This window comes from Melopsittacus undulatus, chromosome 4 (assembly GCF_012275295.1).
Source record: "Melopsittacus undulatus isolate bMelUnd1 chromosome 4, bMelUnd1.mat.Z, whole genome shotgun sequence".
Taxonomy (NCBI): domain Eukaryota; kingdom Metazoa; phylum Chordata; class Aves; order Psittaciformes; family Psittaculidae; genus Melopsittacus; species Melopsittacus undulatus.
The window spans coordinates 29,986,630-30,014,211 of NC_047530.1; the positions used below are offsets into that span (position 1 = coordinate 29,986,630).

The 27,582-nt window shown below is 35.4% G+C and overlaps 1 protein-coding gene across 1 annotated transcript in view; it reads left to right on the forward strand.

Moving 5' to 3' along the window:
• Window positions 1-26,978, forward strand: part of EFCAB11 (EF-hand calcium binding domain 11) — a 59,642-nt gene extending 32,664 nt beyond the window's left edge. Inside the window, exon 7 of the mRNA XM_034061304.1 lies at window positions 26,879-26,978. Coding sequence (XP_033917195.1) covers window positions 26,879-26,978 — 100 coding nt within the window. The remainder of the gene's footprint in view (window positions 1-26,878) is intronic.
• The last annotated feature ends 604 nt before the right edge of the window (window positions 26,979-27,582 follow it).

The window sequence follows — 27,582 nt, forward strand, 5'->3', positions numbered from 1 at the left end:
CAAAAACTGGAAAAGTTTTAAGACATACTGGCTTTTACTGAGGTCAGAGAGCCAAGCCTTTCTGTATGAGTCTCGAGTAAAAAGTCAGCCTTTATCTGGATTTGTACCAGAATTCATCAGTTTTAAATGGGTATCTGGTTTCTTAGGCTGAGGAATCAGACTTCATCCATCTCACTCTCATGTCACTGGCTGCAGAAAACTGTTCTACCATAGTGAATATCTAGGTTGGATTTGGGCTTTGATCTTGACTCTTCAATCTGTCTTTAAATCTTCTACAAATATATATTCCAACTATAGGCCTTCTTATACAGATAAATCAGTGATGCATTTAGACCTTACTAAGATCCATTGACTGGTACTTCAGCATGTGCACAAGAATCAATTGGTTAACAAATATTGCTCCAAACAGGGAGTTAAGAAACATGCAAGAGACTCCATTTTCAAACATACACAATAAAATAGCCAGAACTTTGACTTAGATTTAATAGGAAAGTTCTGTAAAATGTTACTGCTATAGAGTATGTAAAAAGAATTTATCCTTAAAGCACTTTCCAAATCCTCACACACTATGTGTTTCTACTTCCTTGGTAATTTTATTCCCCCTAGTAAAATCCTTCCCTAAAGTAACAAACTACCTGTTGTGGAAACAGAAAATTTATCCTGAAAAGAAATAAACTTCTTAAAAATATGTTTGTTAAGGCAGACACCCTAATAAAAGTCCTGAGCAAAGACAATTAGTAGAACTGTGACACTTCAGGAGTGTGCATCTGCTGTTGTCATTATTCCTGGACTCATATGGTGACCAATTCCTCTGTTGTTGGGTAGAAAACTAGACAGTGAAATGATGGGTTTTGAGTAGAACCCCAAATAGGATCTTTATGTCTGCTAGTGATGCCCTTGTTGATATAACCAAGCATCATGTTGGCTTTCTTGGTTGTAGCAGCTCACTGTTCAATCATATTGAGCTTGTTGTCCACTGGGACTGGCAGGTCCCTTTCCACAGAGCTAGTCCCCAGCCAGGGAAGTCCAAGCCTGTGCTGCACTCCTGGATTATGTTTTCCCAGGTACAAGACCTTACACTTGTCAGCACTGAACTTTGTAAGGTTCTTGTTAGCCCACTCTTCCAGACTAGACATGTCTTCCTGTAGGGTGGCTCTCCCTTCCAAAGTGTCCCCACTCAGTTTGGTATCATCAGCAAACTTCCTGATCCCATAATCCAGATAATATATGAAGATATTAAACAACATTGGGCCAATATCAATCCCTTTGGGACCCCACTAGTGACAGGTTGCCAGTTTGAAAAGGAGCCACCCTCTGGATGTGCCCAGTCAACCAGTTCCCACCCACTGCACAGCCACTTGTCTAGACCATAACACATCAGGTTCTCTTGGAGGAGGTTGTGGGAAGCTGTATTGAAAGTCTTGGAGAAATCCAGGTAGACAATGTCTACTATTTGCCCCACATCAACCAAGCAGGTTACTTTTTCACAGAAGGCATGTGCTATGTTCATGTATGGAAGTCATCCACAGCTACAAATTATTTGCAGTTATAACTGATGTCCTTTGATATATTCAAATCAATTATATGCTTCGTAGTTACAGCGCTGCAGCTTTTTTACTGTTTATATCGTTCTCTTACTTGACATTGTTGCTCTGCTCACAACTGCACTTTTCTCATTAGTATTAAGAGGTCTGTATCTATTTTTATGCCTCCACTAAACATAGAATGGATTCTGGAAAGCAATTATGGATTTTTTTTTGTCTTTTTTTAAATACATCTGATACAGTATCTTCCTCTCCCAGTTTCTAGTTATGTTGTGCATGTTTTGCATAGAAATGGAAGGCTGGCATTTGCAAACGTACAGTAAAAATGGTAAAATGTATTTATAAGCATAGTGTTCAATAATATACCCTAGATATATTAGAAAAATGGTCTGACAGACAGTAGTCATATTGCCTGTTCCAGTAGCAGAAGACGACTAATTCTGTTTGTACTGCTTTCAGGAACAGTTATGATCAGTTGGATTAGCATGTTAATCTCAGTGATAGCCCTCAGACATCCTAATATGTGTGTAATAATGTACCCAGCTGCTAAGCATATCTGTATGCATGGTTCACCATTCTCAGAGAATCCATGGCTACTCCTAAAACCATTGTTGCAGGCTCATAGGATGATGTAGACATATATAGCCATGACCTGTGCTAGCAGCAGTCCTGTAAATTATGCTAGTGCGTCAGTCCAGTGAGATGCAAAATGTATAGTTTCTAGATCTGGGTCAAAACCAACCAAATTCAAGGTCCCATACTAACAATGAGGCATAATTGCTACTGAGAGTTCACATCTCATTTAGCTTAGACAAAAGGAGTGAAATTCAATTATAGTTTTGTTGTGGTTTAAGCCCAGGCCCTAAGTCAGCCACACAGCCCTCTCTTTCACTCCCCCCATTTCTTCCTCCCTCCCCCCACCCTGCTCCCAGAGGGACAGGGAGGAGAGTCAAAAAGAATGTAACTCCCACGTGTTGAGATAAGAACAGCCCAGTATCTAGGATATAACACAAATCACTACTGCTACCACCAATAATAATAATGATAAGAGAAATAACAAAGGAAGAGAGTACGATACCACCCATTGATATGCAGCCCGACCAAGCAGTGAACTAGCCCTTCCAAGTAACTCCCAGTTTACCTCCTGTTTGCTGTGGTATGGAATACCTCTTTGGCTAGTTTGGGTCAGGTGTCCTGTCTCTGCTTCCTCCCAGACTCTCCTCCTCCCTGGCAGAGCATGAGACTCACAAAGTCCTTGGTCAGACTAAGCATTTGAGCAGTAACTAAAAACATCGGTATTATCAGTGCTGTTCCCAGGCTGAATGTCAAAACCACGGCACTGCACCAGGTACTAAGAAGGAGAAAAAATGACTGCTACTGCTGAACCCAGGACAAGTTTTAATAATGATGTTTGGGTAACAGGTTTCTCAAGAGTCTGGTATTCTTTTTTGACTCAAAACCTGAGTTTTACAAAGTGCTGTTAGGATTTCTTTGCAAGTCACAGTAAAGTAGGGTTTCTTTGCAAGTTACAGTAAGGACTGTACTTTTTACTGCTACCGTTTAGAGGCAATCTGAACTATCAGACAATATATCCAGGCTTTTTACATTGCTATAGTCTCAAAGGGAATTATGCCAGAGCTGAGGGAAATGGTATGTGAAATAAATAAGGGGTTTAATTCTCACTTGACAGATCAAAAACTGAGTCACAGAAATGAGACATACAGAAGATAACCTAAAATCTGTAGGTGAAACAGAAACTGAACAGAATTTATGATTGTTGGTAGGTATAGTGACCCCAAAGTCATCCTTCTTTCCTTGGACAGGTCTTTTCCCCCTCAGTCATGCCTTTTGCAACAGTTTTACCAACCATTTCGACTTCCATTTTCTAATATTGTGAAGAAGACATTCAGCGTCATAGTTTGATCACTGAATGTGCATGGGTCTATGTACTTCAGCAGCACATAACAAATTCAGAGCTACTGCATGGCTACTGCCATCTTTCTGAAATAATTGAGTATTTTTTATATTTTGCCTCAGGTTCTGTGTGTGCCTCACCTTCATTAACTCTGCTCAGAAGGCAAAGTAAAGTGCAAACTAAAATTACTGCACCAGAAATGTTAAAATTAGGCAAAGTTTGCGGTTTTGTCATTGGGGACCTGGTACTAGCCTGCAGTTAGGCTTGGTACCCAGTTACATAAAGGCGAGCAGTGAACAAATCTAGAAACACCGAAGACAATCATAAAAAGAAATACTTACCTGCTTGCTATGCTAACATTGAAGAAGTAGAGCTAAAGCTAGCTGCCTCCTCCTTCCATCTTCTCAGCACCAATTAGTAATAAAACATGATTCTCTTCAGGGAGTTCTGAGTCTTAAAACATGCTTTGGCAGGGTTATAGGTGATACAGTAATTATTTAAAGATGAATCAATTACGGACACTGGGGCTGTAGGCAACACATCACTTTGACTCATACTCCAGTATTGCCCAATTTTCATTAAAACAATTGGTCATATAATGCCCATGATATGAATAGATTTGAGTTTTTTAACAAGAAGTAAAACTGTGATAAGTTGATCTTTGAGCTCCAGAGGTCACAAATGTGACCTTTTTGTAGAGCTCATTAAAATGAACATGTTAGATACGTGCAACTACATAGGAAGTTTGGAAAGTCAGTAAAGAGACTTTCCTTAAACAGAAGCACCTACCTGCCCTATATGAGTATCTTTCATGATGACCAGCCAATACTAATTATCTTACCTACCTCTTCTGTTTAAGATATATAAGCAGTAGTAGCAGTTCTGCAAGATACCTAAGAAAAATCTGGAGCCTGAAGCAGTTTCTTTTGTGTGTGCTGGATATGACCGAGGATCTTGACTTTATTATGTGAAATTACGTTGGAAATCTTAGATGGTTAAAAATTGGGTTTGTTAGGATATCTATTCCTGGCTAACCCTAACTAATAGTAACGAGAAGTAATAAAAGCTGTTCAGCACTGCTTATCTTCACAAAAATCTTAGCTCCAAGCATAAATGCGGGAGATGCCTGCCTGTAGCATTTCTGCCGAACAGACTGAATCATCACCATCTACATGCACTCTCAGTTTAATGGTTAATTCAATGACAATTATAAATTCCTATTGGCTTTGTGGGATAGGATTTCATCCAAAGAGATGAAATGGATTTCTAATTTGGTCACTTGTGTTCTCAGTAACATCTCTTTAGATTCACTTGGAAAGATCTCTCCAATTTATTTTTGTTTTAATTTCTGTGGCAGTTTCTAGTACTTCAGAGGTCAGATGACAGGAGGGTCTTTTATGTAGGAAATGCTTTCTCCAGTTGTTAAATCATGATTAGTGGAGGCAAAAATTAGCCTGTTCTCAACAGAATCTCTCAGGTGTTTTTTTGGAGTTCCTTGTGCCAAAAATTAAAATGACATTTGTAAGGTGCTTCCTTTTGTTGCAACTTCAAGTTAGACATTTAATTACATAAGTCTGGATTAATATAAGAATCCTACCTATTTCTACTATTCTACTATTCTCCAATCATTTGGTCTAGTATGTATCATCTTTTACTCCCTTCCTGTTCTATTGTTTACTTTTATTTAAATACTGCCATAGATCGCTTGAGATTTAACATGTTTCTTCCTCAAAAATTAATTCCATTATTGTATGTTCTTACTGAGTGGTCTTCTGTCAATGTACCTAGCTCCAAAGAGCTAAGAATATATGCCTGCAAAAATAGATTTGCCTATCCTCCTCTTCAAAGGCAAAGAGACTCCTCAGAACACCACATTTAAAAAAGATACCTACAGAACAGGCCCATTCAGCTTTTGCTGAATACTGTTTCTTCCTTGATTTGACATTCCTCTATGCCCCTGAATTTGTAAAACGTGAGCAATGGAGTTATATATCATAATGACAAGGATAGTCTATTTTAAATAAATGCTTTTCGTAAAAAGCTGCCTCATCAATGCTTAAAACCAGTAAAGCTCTCAGTGCATAGCATTCCTAAAAACCTTATTGAAGTATTGCTTTGCTAAAATTGTTGTTTACTATAAAATCAGTGAATTCGTGTTTCTGATGAAGCACAGCTATCTAAATATAGATAGATTGGTGCATGAATTATAAACCTATGCTACAATTTGATTCTGTTCCTGAAGAAGCTGTCAAAACTAATAACCTCAGAATTTATAGCTACAGATACAGTTGTAGGTCTTATCCCTATGTTTGTAATCTTGATTATCTTTTCTATTATTTCAAATGTGTACAAGTAAGTCATACTGAAGTGTTCACTTTATTTGTACTCTTAAATGCTAAGATGGAATTCAGGTTTTGATGTGTTAGTAACTTGAAATTGTTCATGTTAAAAGATCTATGAAGATTAGAACATATAATTCATTTCCAGTAGCCCACTGCTTTTCTTCCCCTTGAAACTGTTTTTTTACATGTTCTGTTATACACATGAAATTTATTTTTGAGACGTGTGATCACTGCAGTATCCTGCTTTCCATGCCTTCCTCATATTCACATCAAAAGATTCCCCTCACTTGGGTGTATCAGCTGTTTATGACTAGGTTTGGGGGATTTTTACTTAGTTGAAAATGCAAGCAACATGTTTCTCCTAGAAAACATATTTAGTGAAATTACAGTCTTGTTTGCCATATGGTGCTTCATACAGATGGATGATTATTATGCAAATCTTTTGATTAGTGAGTTTCTGCTATTCTAGGAATCATTTGCTTTGTATGTGTTGGTTTTGTACACATTTAGTTCCATTCTTAGGATGATCTGGGACCTTGCCATATCTTTGATAATCTTGGTGATACAGTTTTTTACAACTTTAAACTTTCCTTTTTATTTATGGTTTATCCCATTTTCTTTGTTCAGCAGGCAAAAGAATTAACTTTTTCTGCAATATATCACATGAAAAATATAGTGCAAGACATGAATGCTGAATGAAATCAATAGCAAAATTTGCATCTTTCCATCAGAGACTTTGCCCCCATGGTTCTAGACATGTAAGATTGGTGAGGGTACCTGTCAGATGGAATATTTAATTTCATGTGCGATGTTTTGTATTCAACCAGAATCTAGTCTGATAGTTCCTTTCAGCTTTTCTCCAGATACCAAGTTTTGTAGTTGAGCAATGGCCAGATTGATATGTAATGCTAGGGGTATTTTTATGTCTACACATTTCATAAAGATTTTATACAGGAATTGTATTTTCATCTCTTCATCTATGAACATGGAGTGTAGCTAGCCCTTCTGCTAACTTTAGATTCCTTAGGTACAAAGGGCTAATGTCTGTGGGTGATGGAAAGCATTCAGTATATGTTTAAGTAAGTCCCTTGCTAACATAATATACTCTGCATTATGGTTTATTCAAATCTATGTAAAAACCAAAGTTTTTACCAATGACTCAAGCAGGCTTAATATCCATAAGAATTAAAGCATTCCTAAATGAAATAGTTGAGGTGCAGGAGTAACAGACTTCTTATTTCTTCAAAGAGGTAAAAATTATACCTCAGTACTGCTGAGGTACAAGGAAAATGAGAAATGTCACTTAGTCTCCTTCATAGACCGGTAGTGCTGCACATCATGGTAAGTGTTCCAGAAGTGGATTTTTGTAAATTAAGCTAATCTTTTATCTTTATCACAAAACATTCTAATGACTGAGTCTACTAAACCAAAATTTAGGGTTTTCAATGTTGTATTTCACACACTATTTTGATGTATGCAAATACTTCAGACATAAACAGTATAAAATGATACTGTTTAAATTTAACAGGATAAAATGCTATAAAGTGACATTCCTTAACTATATAATTCAAGGTTATAGTGAAGGAGATGGTTTCCAACAGTAAAATAGTATTTTATGATCAAAGCTGTTTGCTTTCATCCATTTATCTAAACCAGCTCATTAAAACACTTAATGAATATATAGATACCTATCCCAGAGAAAGCAGCTCTCATTTCTTCAAAGGTTGCTGAAAATAAAGCTGTTTTATCTATATCTAAGGTAAAACCTAAATTGACTAACTGTAAAGCTGAACTGAATCATTTACTGCATCAGAGGCACTATTGGTTGGAAATTTTGAGGCCTGTTATGCATCAGGAAAGATTAGATGGTTATAGCAAGCCATTTTAGTTTTAACCCCATAAATCTGTTAATCATCTGTAATCTGTTGAATTTTAGGTTTTTTAGGCAACTACAGGATAATAAAAGAGCAACTTCACTCTTGTCATATGGAGAATCATTTGAAACACTATGTTTCTGTATTTTGAAAAAACACTCTTCTTTTTGTAAGGACTTTGATGTAGTAAGCAATGTTTTTGCTACCTGTAAACCATTATACCTATATGAAATAATGCTATTAATTAACTTTTGAAAATGTGTTTACATATGTGGTAATCTAAATATTGGAAATGTTCAAGAAGGTCATTTTTTGAGAAACGATAGAGCCAGTCTGATGTTGTTTGTGAAGAATTTTATTGTTTAATACTAAATATTTATTACTTTGCTCTCTTTCTCTTGAATTTTTCACTGTATCAAAATGAGATGTTTGGTTTAGTAAGGACCTTTTAAATGGCCTGTCTGCAAGAGTAAGCAGACAGGGCAACAGCTGCCAAATAAAAATCAGAATCACTTGCTAAAAGGTTCAATATCAAATCAGTTAGAATTTAGAGAATTTCTTTGGTAGGGAAGTACAGAGGCTAGATGACTTAGTATCTCAGTTTCCTATCTGAACTTTTTATATACACAATTCCTTATCACTCCTGCTTGCAAGTCTCAGTTCTGCTGTCAGTTTTTCTTTAATCTGCTTGACAGTCCTATCTGTGGATGTTATGAACCTCAGTTCTGGCATAGCCATGTCCTACACTTTAGTACTGTAGCATCATTCTTTAGTTCTTGCTTGCCAAGACTAAGCTGGATTCAAAACAGCTAGTTTTCTCAGTATTGAAATCCTTATAAAAATATCCTTCATCAGAATCTTCTGCTACGGAAATACCTATTTTCCATTGCTCCTATAGTACTTTACTTGGAGTAGTATTCTTATCAACCCATCTAGACTTTGGCAATTTCTATCCACCTCCAAAGACAGTGATAAAGAAATGGTTGCTGTACATCCAAAATGTTTATCATTTGACTTAGACCATTTAGCTATAATTATCTTCCAACATTACTAACTTAACAACTTCATAATTTTCTAGTAAGTTTTTCAACTGGAGTAACAAAGAAAATTGCATACAGGTGCTACTGTTCAAAATACAACTCTTAGGTTTTATTAGGAACTTAGGAAGGAGATGGCAAGAAGGAAAGAATAATGAAGTGGAATGTATTTTCTTTAGCAGCATTAATGATTTAAGCTATAGTAGGAAAGATAAGGTAGTCTGCAAAGCTGAATATGGATTTTAAAATATAAAGTCAAAGAAAGGAAAAAAAATCAAGAATTATGATGGGGGAATTTGGCTGTAAATGCCACTGTGTTAATAAAGGAGAAGCAGGTAGCATGTAGAGTGAAACTGTATTGATACATTAAATGGACTTCTTTTTTTTTATTAGTTTGCATATCTGCTTTCTAACCCATTCACACATGAGAAAGATTGTTTTTCTTTCTCTGAAACAGTTCATACAAAAAATTATTATCAAAACAATATTATCTGCACAGAAGTATTTAAAAAGTAATCTACTGGAAAATATGGTGAACTTATGACCTGTGAGCAATAAACTGAGCAATACAGTCATAGTAAAGGTTTAATGGTATTTTGTACCTTTCAGAACTGTATTTTCTTTGTGGATATGTTGGAGTGTATATGAATTTGGTTATATTGTTCTCTTTCATAGTTACGAGGTTAAACATGTATTGTGATGCCACTACCATTAAAATTTCAATAGGCAGAAATACTCCTTCATTACAAACAAATTTATTGCTTCATTGCTTTGCATAGTAAAAATGTGAGAAGCTACAAATTAAAAGCATGACTCTTCTCTATAACATATAAATAGTTGGATGGAAAGAAGGTAAATACCATTCACTATGAATGTATAATGTTTGTCTTGCATAATTACGTACCAGAATTCATAGACTGCTATACACTTTTCAGCACTTTAGTATTTTGTTTTATTGGACTGATGATGGTTGAAAGTGTAATTTCTAAAATACTAAATACACTATGTTCTGCACAAATGAATAAGCCTAGAATGCAATGAAGAAAATTACTTTTGGAGAATGATGGTCACCAAACATTTTTCCTTCCAAAGTCCTGCCATTATTGTCATATCTTGACAAAATAAAAATTCACATGCAATTTCTTCATGAAATTCTGAATTAATATCTTCACTACCTCTAGTAAGTGTTGCATAAGTCAGGTATAGGCACTCTTTTATCATTTAGACCATTATTTCGCATTGTTTTTCCCTGTAAGCAAGAGCTTTATGTACCTTATCTGTTTTGATCTCATACATAAAAAAACTTTCACTGGTGGCCTCCAAATGTGCTAAAATCTAGCATGTACTATTTTTTCCCCTTGGTTTTGTTAAACGTCACTTTATCTTACTTCTTTTTAAATTATAATATTGCATTTAATGTATTGTTTCTATTAAAAAATAATTACTGGGTGAGCTAGAAATATGCAGATACAGACTTTTTTTTCCTTGTACATATACAAATAAATAGAAAACTACATTCTGTCTTACAACATATGGGCTGTGCTACAGAGATGCTTGCCTTCATGAAGTAATGAAGATATTTGCTGCAATTCCCATCTGTAGTCTTTACTATAGTAATCCATGTGTTCAGATAAGTTGTTTAAGACCATCAGGCTGATGTTTACTACTAGTAAAAGGTGCTGGAGGCAGTACTTCCAAATTTCAGTAGTGACTTTTTAACTCTTAAATCCATTGTGAAATACAAAGGTGAGTTTCCTCAACACTAGGGAAGAAGCTGTAAACCTCTTACAAGAAAAGAGAAAGTTGACCTGGTCTCGTCTTCAGGAACAAAATACAAATTCCTTACTTCAACTTCTTTTCTGTAGCTGCAATGAAAAAAAAAACCATAAAAAAAGAGTGAAAACAGGGGAAAAGGAGCATAAGTAGAAACAAAAAGAGGAAAACAACCCCTTAACTGTAGTTGGCTAGTGGTTAAACTACTAAGCAGCTGTGATTTTATCTTTTTGATGTTAGACAAAATGGGGAAGAAAGGTCTTCTTGTGTTGGATATTATAAGAAAGTTATGAATTAACTTAGTGATGAGTGCAGTAAATTTCTTAGGAGCTTTTATGTCCTCAGACTAGGATGTATCTTACAGCCACTTTTAAGGTGTATAATGAGAGGTTTTGGGGGATTGAAAGGTTGCATTCTCTCCTTGTCATAAACAGGAAAGTTGGAGCACAGTAGATGCAATGGCTTGGCTGGTGTTACACATGGAATAAATACAAGCACCAGTAACTGAACACAGGCTTCCAGTTCTACACTACTCCTACTGTCTGCCAGCCATATTTCTTCTTTATGATTCTATGATTGATTATTGAATTCGTAGATCAGTTTTTTAAGTGGAATTAGATGCTGTTCATGCTGTGCCTTTCCAATTGTATATGATTTCCTTTGAGAAACAGAAATGTAACTCATTTACAGAGCAACTACAAGCCTTTTGCTACTTATGGGAAAGGATATAGTATTTATACCTAAAGAGTAAAATAGACATTACTTACTACTTTGCTTTCATTCATTTTTCTGTTTTGCTTATAGAGCTTATACAGTTTGTTTGCAGTATTTCTACATAAAATAAACAGTTTCATCTGATCACAGAGATTTCTTGTAATTGAGAAAACCAAATTCTGATAAATAAAGATAATTGTAAGCAAATTTACATGTAAGTTAATAGTATCATGTGGTAGAAGAATTGCTAAATTTTCTAAAATACCACTGCAATTTGGCTGTCTCCTTTTCACATGTTCCTCTTACGCAATCTACACTGCTATATAATAGTATTTCTTTAACTTTCCTTGGGACTTCTGAGTACAGGAGATCCAGCGTACCTAACTGCTTTCATGTCTTTAATTTAAATTGTTTTTTACCTAGTCTTAACAGGTGTGGAAGTAGGAGAAAAACCACACTTACTTTCAGAAAGAGAGTTTAGGGTGGGAAAAAATACACTGTAGTAGCTTTCCACATAGACACTACAGATTCTCTATGGACATTTAATTTTTTGTTCCATACAAGCTTCCATGCTGATCAGAGCTTTGGGCGCTTTCAGGATTAGGGTTGTAGACATAGGAGTATGCCTATGTCTGAAAAACAGAAAAATGCATGCATAAAAAAGACAGTAAACTGCAAACATGAGACTTGAATAGAGAGATTGCATCTGATTGAATTTTATATTCCTTTTGTATATTTATTAACTAAAAGGAGGTGAATATCAAGGTTACTGGTTAATAAAGAATGTCAGATTATTTTTGTTGAGATTGTGAATTTTATCAAGACATCTAATGGAACCTTCAGTGCAAAGTAAATTAGTAGCCTAGTTGGAAATTAGCACCATTACCTAAACAATCAAGCTTATATACAGCCAAAGAAATGGTTTGCAATAGTCACATGCATGCTCAGTTCTAAATTAACTCTGCAGCTACTCAAGAAAATGATCTGCATACTATCATAGCCACATCTCTGCTTGTATAGAGCATTATGGAAAACACATGAATATAGTGTTGGGAAGAAAAAGAAACAAGGAAAAAAGCAATATTGTAATATTTGTTATATACTGATGTAAACTACTGTTATTCCTTTCCTTTGGGTGTTCCATGTGATTCAGTGGAAACAGATAGTCTCATCTCTCATCTTCTTTTAAGGACTATTTACAGGAGATGATTCATCCCACATATCTTAGATGCCTATGGTAGGATTGCATGACTTCCTCTCAGGAAGTCCCTCTCCCTCTTTCCAGTGGCTAGACAAAACCAAGATAACTAGTTTCAAGCAGACAGAACTTTTGATGATAACTTAAACCATATAAATTCTACCTCCTGACTTGGAAAGGCTTTGGTTTTAATGAAAAAAATCCAGAAATAGGCAAAAAGCATTATAGATAAGGGCAAACTTGCATGTGAGAAGAAATTGGAAAGATTAACATCAGTTAGCTTAAATAACTGAATAAGAACATACATGATTGAAAGAAACAAAAAATAGGATGTTAAAAAAGACAAGGGACTCTTTCTGAACTAGTATTTATCTTTTATTGTAATAAAAATATAAACACCGTGTGAAAAAATGCAATGAAGCTTGCAGGAACACAGAACACATATAAATCGTAATATTCAATAGTATTCAGAAAAGGCTTAAGCTTTTGCTTCTGTGAAGAGTAAAAATACAGGATGTTAAGTAGATTTTTATTTAGGTAACTAAATACAAACACTTAGAATATAAGGCAGCCACTTCACAAGGAAGAACAGTCCTCTGTGAATACCTGTTTCAATACTTAGCACTATTGGCAAGTACTTCTTGCCAATACAAGTAAAAGTACTTGTACTTACAAATACTTTAAAGTACTTAAAAGTACTTACAAATACTTTAGTATTTTGTCCTGAAATACCTCCTATTGATAATTGTCAAAGGCTGAGTACAAGATAAAACCAATTATTTGATAAAGTGTGGCAATTTTTGTGTTTATATTCTTTATTTCTAATGTGAAAACAAAAGGTTAAAGGGAAAGCTAGTTCACTCTATGCAACTAGATTAGATTTTGCATTAAATCCTCATATTAGAAGGTGCAATTGTACCAGAACATTTATCTATAAAATGTGAAGTAGCTTTCTATAGGTTGCTGTAGGAATGGATGCATTTTTAAAAAAAAAAATGTGGAGTGCTTCTGGAAAATTATGCTTTCTGTGTATACTCAGATTCTTGTTTTGCAAACATCTTGCTATTTTTACTCTTTCCCACAACCTTTCTTATCTATTGCAATCATCATTATTAAAAGCTAATAACTACAAGTTACAAAATCTCTTAAGAATGCTAGAGTTTTAAAAAGAAGCCCTGTTGACATTTTTCCAGTAGTGCATGTAACACAATGGTCACATTCTTCCTTTTTCTATAAAATACTATAGGAAAGTTGTGTATCTGAAGTTGTCCTTAAAAACTGCATCTTTAAAATAATATTACAATTCATGCATAGTCTAGGAAAAGAGTTATGTAAATCTGAAGACAGAAGATGCAGTGTGATAAGTCTACCAAGTGAAGCATTAATAGAAATCTATTACAACTCTATCTCTGTGATTCATTAAGTCAAGGGTTGTGTATTAATACCAGCTGTATACACGAAACAGTATTAAGAGCCAATGCTCTACAATGTATGCTGCTCCTCTTATGTAGCACAGTAGAATCACAGAATCATAGAACAGTTAGGGTTGGAAGGGACCTTAAGATCATCTAGTTCCAACCCCCCTGCAATGGGCAGAGCCACCTCACACTAAACCGTATCACCCAAGGCTTCATCCAACCTGGCCTTGAGCACTGCCAGGGATGGAGCATTCACAACCTCCCTGGGCAACCCATTCCAGTACTTCACCACCCTTACAGTAAGGAACTTCTGCCTTATGTCCAATCTAAACTTCCCGTTTAAGTTTCAACCCATTACCCCTTGTCCTATCACTACAGTCCCTAATGAATAGTCCCTCCCCAGCATCCCTATAGGCTCCCTTCAGATACTGGAAGGCTGCTATGAGGTCTCCACGCAGCCTTCTCTTCTCCAGGCTGAACAGCCCCAACTTTCTCAGCCTGTCTTCATATGGGAGGTGCTCCAGTCCCCTGATCATCCTCATGGCCCTCCTCTGGACTTGTTCTAACAGTACCATGTCCTTTTTATGTTGAGGACACCAGAACTGCACACAATACTCCAAGTGAGGTCATATATGATGGAGTACTTCCAACATATCACAAGATGTGAGCAGGCCCGGCGTGCGGGGTTGCCAGTGATGAAAAGCTTATGCCTCCTACCTCCTGCACGCTATCAGCAACTGATATTAGTTCTGATTTTCCAGTGGTTTTGTTTTATTTTGTTCTTTAAGAAAATTGTGTTGTGGTTTAAAAGGGATGACATATATTGAATGCTGTCCTCCCTAGACCACATACTGTATTATAAAAATAAATTAATCATAACTATTTGGTAACCTGTATGTAAAACAGATCATACAAATCAAGTTTGATCACATGTTGCTGTCCTAGTTGCTTTAGTGATATTTTTACTAGTTTTCTTCTTCATACTAGTTTTTTAGACTGCATGCAAATTTGACTGACCCTGCGAGGCACTGTTGGTTCTTTGTTTACTCAGCCACTAAGAAGCATCTAGTTAAAACATTTTAAAACATTTCACAGTAATAGACAAGTTTCTCCAAAGTAATTCAAAATTGAAATTGAAAATGTGAAGCCAGTTGCAAAAAAATATTATGTGATAGGAAGGTTATACAGTCATTTTCACGCTCTTTTACATACATTGTAGAAAGGGAGTTATTCTGAAGAGGTATTCTGCTGCTCACCTTGGAGGAAGGATTCCCTGAAAGTAATAGTAACAGCTCCTGCAGACCTTGGGATATCCCAGATATGCCCTTCCCTTGGGCTCCATTGTGGTCTGTTAGCAGCAAAGAATTCCAGCAAGTTGACAGATAGGTTGCACTTAGTTGTTCTCAAGGGGTTCATGAAACTCCCTCTTGAGCAAACATACTGCCTTTTCCTACACCAAAGCTGCTTGGGTATTCATGTGTCATCTGTCTGCACCTTAAGTTTTGGAATCAGAGCTAGGATTTCATTTGAATGTATCAGTGAACATACAGTCAAAACCATGCTGTCTCTCAGTCCCATATACACATATCCTCAGCATTCAGGATTAAAAAGTATGTATTAATCTCTGCTACATTAGTTCTGAAGTTAAAACTCCTCACCACATCTGATAACATGAACTTGTCACTGTCAATTAGTGCATTGGTGCATTCATGTATGGCACCATCTGTTAAATGGGTTAATTTTCTTATATTGTCTTTTTTTCAGAACTTACTGTTACTGCGAAAATTCTCTGTTACTTGAAACATAATTTTCTTCATCATTATAATTCTTTTCTACCTGGGTCATAACATACTAGAATACTGTTGAGCACAAAGTGCACAAAAGTTCTTCAGAATACCTGTTCTTAAGGGATTAAATGATTATAATCTCTGTCCTATTTCTCATCTTATAATCAACTTCAAGATGGTACTATATAGTTCAATTGAAGTACTTTCATATTCGAAATAATAGAAATTATTTGATCTCCTTTTTCATATTGCAGTGCTTAAGGCAGATGGATTTCTTTCCATTAATGTTAAGATTTATTTATGAGTCTTTGTAACTATCCCTTACTTGAAGACTTGAGTGATATTTAGAGTATAAGTCTGTCTAACAGGAGCTGATATGGTAGAGGTAAGTTTTCAATTTTCATTTACTGAAACTAAGAAATACAATTAAGAAATTAAGGCATGTTTCTGTAACTGAATCAGGTATACAGAAGGGGAACTGGATGTCTCAGAGAAGGCTTAATAGGAGGCAGGATCTTTTACTTAAATAATCCTCAATTTTCAAAAGCTTTTCTTGCATGAAGATTATATCATTGTTTGTATTCCTAAGGTGAATTGATTACAGAACAGTTTTTGTCGATAAAACCAATATTTTTGTTAATATTGTATGGCATCCATTTTGACAATTAGTACAGAGACACTACAATTAGTATGTCCCTGAAGAAATTTTCATTTATATTTGTCCTTTGCTGAATAGAATGTTTCTGGATTTTCCATGGTTTTTTTATTTAATCTTTGCACACAAGATATGGCATGAGAGATTCAGCTTTTTATATCACCTGAAATATATTACTGTCTTTATAAAATTTAAATAGACTTATTAAAAATGCCTAACACCCATATTACTTTTTAGGTCTGTTAGGCACTCACAATTCTGTCTCCTGAAAATAAATCTCACTTTAGTCCTCAAACTTTTAAAGTATTTTGGAATTTTTTACATTGCCTCTTATTATGCCGTATGAAGACAGGCTGAGAAAGTTGGGGCTGTTCAGCCTGGAGAAGAGAAGGCTGCGTGGAGACCTCATAGCAGCCTTCCAGTATCTGAAGGGGGCCTACAGGGATGCTGGTGAGGGACTCTTCATTAGGGACTGTAGCGACAGGACAAGGGGTAACGGGTTGATACTTAAACAGCAGAGGTTTAGATTGGATCTAAGGAAGAAATTCATTACTGTTTGGGTGGTGAGGTACTGGAATGGGTTGCCCAGGGAGGCTGTGAATGCTCCGTCCCTGGCAGAGCTCAAGGCCAGGTTGGATGAAGCTTTGGGTTATATGGTTTAGTGTGAGGTGGCTCTGCCCATGGCAGGGGGGTTGGAACTAGATGATCTTAAGGTCCCTTCCAACCCTAACTATTCTATGATTCTGTGATTCTACTGTGCTACATAAGAGGAGCAGTATACATTGTAGAGCATTGGCTCTTAATGCTGTTTCGTGTTTCGTGGTCCTTTCCAACCCTAACTATTCTATGATTCTATCATTCCATTATTATTTTGCTTTTTTGTTAAAGGGCTCTAAAACACCTTGTTCTGATGTTTTGGCTTTGGTTTTGTTTGTGGGTTTTTTTTTTTTTGCAATTAGATTAATTGCCACTGACATGGAATATCCTGGTTCATGCAAGACATGCAGTGCCGCTACATTTGGAAGAAACAGAGAATGCTTTTCTACTCTGATATTTACATGTACTTCATTATCATTGTAACCAAGTAAATTCCAGATCAAATAGGGGTAACATGTAAGTGTGATTCTATTTTCCTTCATTGTTTCCTATTACAGCAAAGAGAAACTTGTTAGATTTTTGTGAATTTGTTTCAATCTAACTGCTGTGTTAGTATTACAAAAGAACTAGTTATCGACATTAAGATCCAAAAATTACTTCTTGTGCTCAACAGCAAGTCATGATGCTTTAGATCTTATGAGCATTTGTTCCTCTGCTTTAGACTATTCTCTGTTAAAGCTCTATCTGCCACACAGAATAAGCTTTTTTGTTAATGGGACAGAGCTGCAGGTTCTCAGTTGACCCTTTAAGTATTCTGTTCCTATACTTTTGGACACCTTTAAGATAATGACAAAGACATAAAACTTGACTCAGTATTTTATGGAGTGAGTGTAGAAGATTAAAGCAGATTTGATGTGCTTATAGTACCCTGGGTTGCAGCGGAAATGTGCTGCTGTGTTCTGTACTATTTCGAGTTTCCTAAGGGCTAATGGCTTCATGCCCAGTATATGACATTGCTGTAGTCCAGCTGAAAGGTGACAAAAACATGTATTACAGAAGCCAAATCATCAACAGCAAAGGCAAGATGAATTCTTGTACCTGTTTTAGAGTTACTGTCAGAGAGAGAAGTCCAGGATCAGTTCTGAATTATAGACTGACTTGCCAAAATGGGAGTGTGGAATGTCAGCCAGTAGGTGCTTCACTGTGCCACAAGCTCCATTAAGTGTTCCTTCCTGACATCATGGCCAACTTATATTTTTCTCAGTTTGTGCTTCCACATTTTGCTTTTTATCCATAAGCTCAAATACTAAGGCAGTTTGGTGACATTGTGTTACTGCAAGTGATGCAATATGATAAAAGGATGAAACTTGGTAATGCTTACATTGTGTTTTCACTGGAGGTCATGAAACCTTTACAGTTCTTTTAGTCTCTATGCCTGTATTTTAAATGAGGTTGAAGAAAAAGGGAACTACGAGGTACATATTGTACATTGCCTGACAGAGACAGTAATGCTCTTTCTATCCTCTGTCACGTAATAAATTCAGACCATGACAGGTGATTGGTAGTATTCAGTTTAAAGTGTAGGCAACAAGAATATAATAAGATCTAGCAAGAATATCTTTTGAATGTGCCATTGGATTAAAGTGTGTGCATGTAGTGCTACCACATCAGTGTGCTGTCTTGTGAAGCTTAAAGCCACAACATGGCAGCCACAGAGAGATGAGCGGATGTGCATTTGAAAGCATGAGGAAAAAGAAGGCTGTTCATGAAGAAGAAACATTTAAGAGTGTGAGAACATTGTGTCATTCATCAAGACGGACATTTGCACTTCTGTCAAAGTTTTCATTGTGGGTTTGCAGCTTAAGACAAACAGGCGAGTTCAACTCACCACCTCTCAGCCTATTTGTGTGCTTGTGACCTTCAGTACTTAACTTTAAATCTTTTTAGAAAGATAGCATCCTATGCCACAGTGTATCTATTCTGTCCATGCTGAACATTGCTTTAAGAATGATTTAGAGGAATGGGTGCTGGAGCACTATCATTACTCTGTTCTTTTAAAATGCATATGTTTTATTTGAAACTGTTGAGATCTGATTCTACCTAGCCTGCAAGATCTGAGAGTGCAGCTTTAAAGAGAAAACCCATGAAATATATGTGTGTGTGTCTTCCTGCAGTCTGCAAGTTAGTTAGCATTTATCCCAAAGAACAAACAACTGAAGGTAGCATATTGTTGGTGCAGTTCTCCCCTCAGCTAGTAAACAATTTGTTCTCTAATTTTAAAAGTAATCTTTAAAGCTTGAACAGCATCGAAGGTAAGGTAAAGTGCATTTCTGCCATGATAGTAATGCCAATCTAAGTGCTTCCGTAAACAGTCCTACCTAACTGAAACTTCTGACTGCTAGTACTCCAACAGCATGTCCCATTTCAGGAAGCAAAACCAGGGTTACCTTCATAATTCTTCCGTGTTTACTAAAGATCAGAATGGCTTTTCTCAACACTTAGGTTTTAAAGAAGTGAAATTAATATACACATTAGTAACAGAACAGCTGTGGAGCTCTGCAGGAATCCCATCGAAAAGGAAGCAAGCAGGTTGAGTAGAAAGAACCAGCTGGTTAATCAGAAGAGAAGGCAGCTTGTTGAAGAAGCTGTCATCCTTGAATCTTCAGTTGGTGGGTCATTTTGTCCTCGGCAGGGACTCCTTGCATGATGTGCAATTTTTACTCTCACTGCTCAATCAGTGTGACAGTGTGACTCTAGATTGGTTCTAAATGCAGTGGAAGACTTGGCTCTGATTTAAATTGTTCTCTGATAGTTAATTTTAAAATATTAAATAAATGTAACAGCAATAAAACTTGGGTGTAAAAGATACAGTAAATTTTAAACTATGGATGTGAAAACTTTATTCTTAAACTGTTAAGATCAATTTCTGCTGTTTCTAGCAATTGTTTTCAAGTTATTTGCTGCTGGGTGGTATTGGGTTTTTTTGAATAATTGTCAAGCAGTGAGTTTCTTAGAGCAATTCACATGTGAAATACAGGATTGCAGCTCTTGTAGACCCACAGGTCTGTATGGTCTTTTATAGTTTAATGTATATTCAAGTGATATTTCTGCTTACTCTCTGGCATTGTATTCTTATCTTATGGAATATTTTTATGAATCTGTTTGTGTCACAGGCTGGTAATTTGGAAAGTCTATGAAAATGTTCTGTTCTTTTTATTGCTGTTTTCATAAGCAGTTTGCAGAGCAGGGAAGAATAAAAGGGGATTTCTAGTTAATATGACTTATTTTTCTAGTTTATAATAGTTGCCTATTGGAGCCAGTATTGATTTATAAAACTGGGAACATATAGTAGGAATTTGTAAATGGACTTAAAAAATATGTATTTTTGTTGTTGGTGGTGGTATTAGTATTGTAATCCCCAGAGAATGCAGGATTGAAGTTCTCAGTCAGATAGTGAAGACATGAAAGGAAATTCTGAGCCCCATGTTCTTAACATTTAATTTGAGGAAAGAGGCAGTAAAGTAGTCATGTCCGACTCATGGCAGGAATGCAACAGATTACCCAACAAAGCTTTTAACATTGGTCAAGTCACAAAGAGTAAGTTGAGGGCCAGCAGGATGAGAGGCAAGTTTTGTTTACCCATACTGTTTTGAATGTCAGTGCATCAAGGAGGTTTGGGAGATCATTATAAGAAGTGGCTCTACAGAACAAATCAACGTTGAAAAAAAGGCTATCAGTAATAAGGTTAAATAGAATTTGCATACAGTAGACAAACATAATTTTGAAAACTTTATCACTGGGGTGCATGCAATGGATGATAAATTTTTAACTAATAATTCCATTAGAAATTGAATCCAGACTTTCTGACTGAGACAGAGGAAAGATAGTGTCAGAAACAGTAGAAGAGCAGTAAAGGAAGATTCCTGGATCACAAGGTGAGTTGCATTACTTCCATGCTTCTGCTTCCTTGGACCAAATACTAACATAATTTGACCGTAGTGAAAGAAGTAGTGATGTTCTTAGGTGCCTTCACCTTATGAAAACACCATGGGTTTCCTGTGTAGTCTGGCTCCCTGCGACGTTCACATTAGATTTCCATAAATAGTTCAATGACAAATGTTATTTTAATAGAAAATGGGCTTTGGATTGTCACAGCTACATCATAAGAGTGAAGCTGCTAGATCTGAATGGTGCTGGGAACTTAAACAGAACTATGCTCAGAAATACTTGCAAAAAGGACTTGAGGCCTAAATCATTCATAGCCAGCAAACCTTCTGGCCTCTGGTGTCTAAGTAAGATGCAGCATGTGAAGTGTAGAAAATATTTAATGAGGCAAGAAATGTATTGTGAGAGTTGCAAGACAGTACGGCTGAATTCACAGTACTTAAAAGCAGTTCAGATATCTGCATGGTAATTCAGGAAACTGCACTCCTTAGCACTTCTCTGAAACAGAATCATAGAATGGTTTGGGTTGGAAGGGACCTCAGATATATAGTTCCAACCCCCCTGCCATGGGCAGGGTACTTTCCACTAGAGCAGGCTGCTCAGAGCCCTGTCCAGCCTGGCCTTGAACACTGCCAGGGATGGGGCATCTACAGCAAGTAATTTAAAGAAAATGCACAACTTCTTTTTACTCACAATATACACCTAAATTATGAGAATGAGATATCAGGGAACTTGATATGTAGGTTTTGGAAACGTATGTTAGAAAAGTGTACAAATTTCATATGTAAGGCTACAATAAATAGGGGAATTTGAAGACACAGCCTTGTGTGCTTGGCATGCTTTTGTCTCTAATTCCGGAGGACTGGTATATAATATCGCTAAGTTTTTGTTGACTAAGTATGCAAGAAAAATTATGTACAATTAAGAAAATCACTGTAGTTCATGGACAGTTATTCATGCATGTGGTATATCTCATTTTTATCTGCTGTGAGAAAATGGTTGTTACATAGCAATGCATGAAATGCCATGTATTATGCCTCCATACATAGGCATTTAATAAATTGCAACTGTGCATGGAAAGTAGGGACCTCTGTAATTTGTTTCTCATAATACCTCAGTTAACTGGAAACTAAAGGTGTTTGGAAACAAGTGTTTAAAATTCCTCACATTTCTAACTTTATTTGTACACAGAAGTCTTTTATATTTAGCTATGGTATCTGTTAGGGCTGATTTACACAAACTTAAATGTATCATTAATGTTTTTAAGTCCTGCATTAGAGAATAAGTTATTTGGAAAGTCAAATAACCATTTCTATCACTTCTAAAGAAATATTCATTTTTTCTATTTGGAGCAGTAACAAAAGGAAACCCCTATTCGTGTAGAATGCTGTGAGAAGGAGCCTTGAAGTTTTCATTCTCAGTGGTGTATCCCATATGTTATATTTCTCTTCCTGTATTTAATTTATGTGATGTATCTGGTCTCTGATCTTACTGATCTCTATGAAAACTTCTGCCTGCATAAAATAGATTAAATGAAAACTTCCTTCTTGAGGGTTAACTTCAGTTCTTTCAAAGCAAAAGTAAGAGCCATCCATCTTTAGTCATATAATTAATGATCTCTAAAAATGTTTACATAGTGGAGAAATATAAACTAGTTTAAAGACACCTTTTTCACTTACATATATCAAATGTATGGCCATAGCATCAGAGATCTGAGCAAAGTTTAATTTATCCTGATTCTTATTTGATTTCTGGGGCTTGTCCTACTGAGCTAACGAGTTGAAAGCCAACTCAGTGGTAATGTCTGCATGTTTTGGAGAGATATGATTGATTAATAATAATTAAAAGGTGTATAAGTCAGATAGATACAGTATATTAGAAATTATGTTCCTACTTTAAGAGGTACTGCTTATGTGAGAGTCTTTCCATACAAAAAGATGAAATATTATGGCCAAATTCTGTATTAGTGTTTTTACCTCAGTAACTACAAGATCTGACCATATTGTTTTGAGGTTAGTCAGGAAAAAGCTTAAGTAACTGATTAATATATACAGCTGTTTATAATACAAAAGGATAGGATGTATTTGCATGTGGATACTTTTCTGATGGGTACTCATTTCAGTGAATTAATAAACATGAAACTTCAAGAGGAAACATATTAAACATTAGTCTTTTAGGTTATTCATTTCCTCTACTTAGATTTATGGTTAAAATATTCCTGTCAGAAGGAAAGTACCATTTATCTAATCCAGTTTCCTATGAAAATACACTTAGGTGATTTTGGGAGTCTTCAATTATCTAATTGTATAAGAGAATAATTTATATCTCACTGTCAGTAACTTGTAATGCTGATTATTACTCAATTTTCAGTGAAAGATCAGACAATCTGCCCGAGGCACTACATACCTTGAACTATCTATATACATTTTACTAAGAGTGCTAAATGAATAGTGACCTGTGAAATAAAGGTCAATATGCTGTGACACAGTAGTTTCATAATCACAAGGTTGAATATATCATTTGCTTCAGCTAGATGAAAATGAAAATTTAACACTCCAAGGCCATTTTCGCATTCAGATTACATTTGGCAAGATTCCAAAAATCCATAACATTTAAATAAATGTAGTGTTTCTTCAGATTACAACAGCTAATTTATCAGTTTATTTGTAATTTGTTTATCACACAACATGTCTTGTTAATCTCTGCTGAAAGGTTACTCAAAAAGGGATTCTTAATTCAAAGAGCCATTAGTGACTTTCAGGATGTTGAATAAACACCACGTAAAGTTGAGATTCGTTTTTCAAAAGCAGCTTCCAAACCCAAACCATGTAGTGAATGCAAACATTAAAGATCTGATTTATGCTCATAACTCAGATATTTTGGGTGAAAATTAATGGTAAAACTCCCATTACCTTCAGTTTAGCCAGTGTCAGCACTAACTTCTAAAACACTTGTGATCTTCCAGAATTAAATTCTGAGAATACATCAGCATATTAGGAAAATAGATATTGCTACTTGAGTATTACACATTCTCTCAGTACTTAAGTCTGTACCTTTTCTTTGAATGAACTAATTTACTTGCAAATGGCACAGGTTATAATAATAATTACTGTCATTAAAATAGGCTTTTTGTTAAAAAAAAATATTCAGTTGATGATCTTTAAAACCAGATTCCTTTTATGCACCCTTTGATGCATAATAGTCACTGAGAAGGGTACATAAATTATAAAGATCATCAAATGACCTGCAGGTTCAAAACAAATAAGAGGCGGTACTTAATCTTAGAGCAGGTGTTCAAGCCATGGGTTTCACATAGGTTTAAGAGCTGTTAGGTAGATCCATGCAATAAATATTCATCACGAATAATTACATGCAGACATACATATGTGGTTTAGGAAATACCTGAATGTACAGTGAATACCCCAAGGGAGGGTAGACCAATGAAGTATCGCTTCCTGTATCCCTGGGCAAGTTACCTCAAGAGCTGATCAATCTCTAAAAAAAAATAAAACATAAATTTTTCTAGCTTTGGCTTCAACTTGTGCCTATCATCATGATTTTCCTTGTAAGCTTACAAGGATATTTGCTACCCAAAATATTTTCCCTAGAGATACACTTCTGGTCTTGATTTGATTGGATCAGTTCTCCAATCTTTCTTTTTCTGAACAGAATATTTTGATTTATTGTTATAAGACGTTTTCCAGTACTCTTACAAATATGCTAGTTATATAAATTCTTTTAAGTTCTCCTCAGTTAAAGTTCCACAGTATTCATCTTGAAGTGCATGCACCAGAAAGTAGTATTTTCTTCATAATTTTCCTAACGCTGTATTCTGAACTAAAATCAGTCTTGTGTTTGTTTTGCATATTATCCTTATACACTGAAGGATCATATTCACCCTCTTGTGCAAAGCATCACAATAGAAGATAAGACTTCATTTGATAACTTTATATGACTCAGTCTTTTTCAGTCACTGCTTTCCAGGGCAGCATCTCAATTTTGTAATTGTGACCTGCAGTCATCCTTCACTAGTGAATAAATTTGCATTTATTTGTGATACGGTGTTTGAAAGGATATCTTTCAATAAGAAACTGCATGACTGGTCATCTCCAGCTGTCATGTTATCCGTAAAGACTTGATTAAGGGTGATCATCATATCAAACTTGTCCTTATCTGAAAAGCAATAGAATATCATCATGTTTTAATCTTAATCTACAGCCAACAATGAGCTGAAGGATTTAATTGCATTTAAATATTTCCATAATGCCAGGGTGTCATTTTGTCTAGTTTAAGGCCATGTAAAGCTTCTCATTTCACCATGAGGCTTGAACTTTGTATGATGTCTGTCCAAGTCTGTTTCACAAGAGGTTAATAGATCATTGATAACAAAGTTAAACACTCCTTCTAATTGTTTATTGCCAAGAGATGAAATGAATCTTACCAAATGACATTAAAAGTTCCAAAGAGGTGGGAAGTTTGTAGTCTGAGTGATTCTTGAGAAAGATGTAAGATTTGTCATTTTTATTGAGGGGGAGAATAATATTTTAATCTTCAGGGAAAGGGGCAGCCCATGTTCCAAACAGAGACCCTCTTCCGCAAAGACATAATTGAAGATGTAGTATAATTTTCAGAATCTTTCTTTAGTGCCAAGATTCGATAGTCATTAATGTCTCAAAAGCTGGATAATCTAGAGAAGCTGCTTGCAACTGAGGTGAGGATGTAAACAGTTTTCTGTTTTCTCATATAAGTCTTGGTAACCTTTGTAACTGTGTTTCTGCATTTGAAGGTGTTGTAAATAAATTATTTTCTGTTCTACAGAGGCTTTTGTCAAGCCTGGTTTTAGAATAAGTGTCAAACAGGACATTCTATCCCTTTCTGTAAGGCTTTCTTTAAAACTGAATTACTGTACTACTTCTTTAGGGTAGAGAATTTCTTTGAAACTTCCTTGGCATTCATAAGATAGTAAAATGTGTCTCTGCTAAACAGAATGGATAGTTTTGGAATTTTTAATTTTGTCTATGTAGAAGATACATCCCATTTTACATGCTCCAAGATGGTAGGAATGGTGTCATTGGACACTAATGATGATGGCAAAGTTTGCAGCACTATAATTCTAGCAGTCTTTGTGTCACCTGTAAATTTGATCAGTAGTAATCGTAAATTTTATTCCAGGTTATGAATAAAATTGTGGACTGTACATTGGTATAAACCAATCAAATATTTTACTAGTTGATAAGAGGATGTTGAGATACGACGATTAATCATTTTAATGGTTTAATTTTTTTGTAACTGTCATATTTCTAGTAAGAAAGCTCAACAGAACTAAGACAAATACTTTACAGAGTACTAGTATGTCAGCCTTGTTTGTAACTGCATCAAATAATTTTGCAAAGTCTGTTTGTTAAAAAACCCTGTGTGTCAATGGCATCTATCAAATTGCCATCTTCCAGCAGCTTATATTGTGGAAATAAATATTAACAGCTTTTATGTTTCAAAGAAAGACTTTTTTTGACTATTGGAATATTCACTTTAGCATACACAAATATACAAGTTAGCTTACTTTTCTTACAACCTTGGGCTGCAGGTCTTCTGTTAACATAATCTTTGTTTCAAAATAAGCTGCTTGCAGCATGTGGAAGGTCAGGGGAAATTTGGGAAATTTTAAATGTAGGTTTGCAGTATCTAAAGACCTAGAGGTCTTGGATTGCATGTTCTGTTATGGAATTTTGTGGAACTTTGCCACAGGTGATTGAATTTGGGGAATTAAGGATAAGGTCTACTAACCAAATTTGTAAAGAAAGTGCTAAAGTTGCACAAGTCATATTGTAATTAACTTTTACCTCCCGTTGAATACACATGATGATACTTGTCCTGTTGAGAAACCTTTGAGATCCTTGTATGAGTTGTACTACACAAAAAGCATTTTTCTAGTTCATTAATTCTTTGTATAAAATTCAAGTAGTAGACCTCTTGAGCTCTTCAAAAGCAATACTGGTGTTGGAAATCTTCAACTAAATATAATGTCTGTTTTACATAATGTCTTTCGGGTTTTAAGTACCAAATCTCTTTACTTTTACAGAGAAGTTGATCGGGATTCTGATGATTGCATCAGCTTCAGAGAGTTTGAATCTGCAGTGAAGTATGGACAAAATGTAGTATCACCAGTGTACTTTGCCTAAGGAATATTCTCTGGTGAAAAGACAAAGTGAAAACTTCAGATCTCAAGATATTTAAAAATCAATGAATCTTCATTTGTTTCAGCCAGCATTTTAAGAACCTTGGCTGTAAATGTAGTTCTGAAGGACAGCCTTTGAAGCTCTACTGTTGACAAGTTGGGTGTATTAATTTACATGAGTGTGGGTAGAATACTTAAAATATTTGAAATCTCAATTGATTCCCAATCTCTCTAGTTAGGAACTGAAACTTTGTACTTTTTCTTTTTGACTTAACAGATGAAAAAGGAGCAACTCCGATTTCCAGTTACTTTGAAATTTACTCGTTCGCTTCAACAGTTCTTTGTTGACAGACCAAAATATCTCATGTATAGAAACTGATTAAATTTATGGCAACTAATGCCTGGGCTTTTTTTAATCGGTAATATATTTGTCTTTCCTTTATTATTTCCCTCTCATATATTGCTCTTTTTATGTATTATACATTATTTTAATTTAATATTTATTGGTTAATTAGATACATTATTTAATTCTGAATAATTGTAAAGAATTGTGTATGTGAGAAAGTAAAGCATAAATATTTAGCTTTCTTTTTTTAACAAATTTTTAA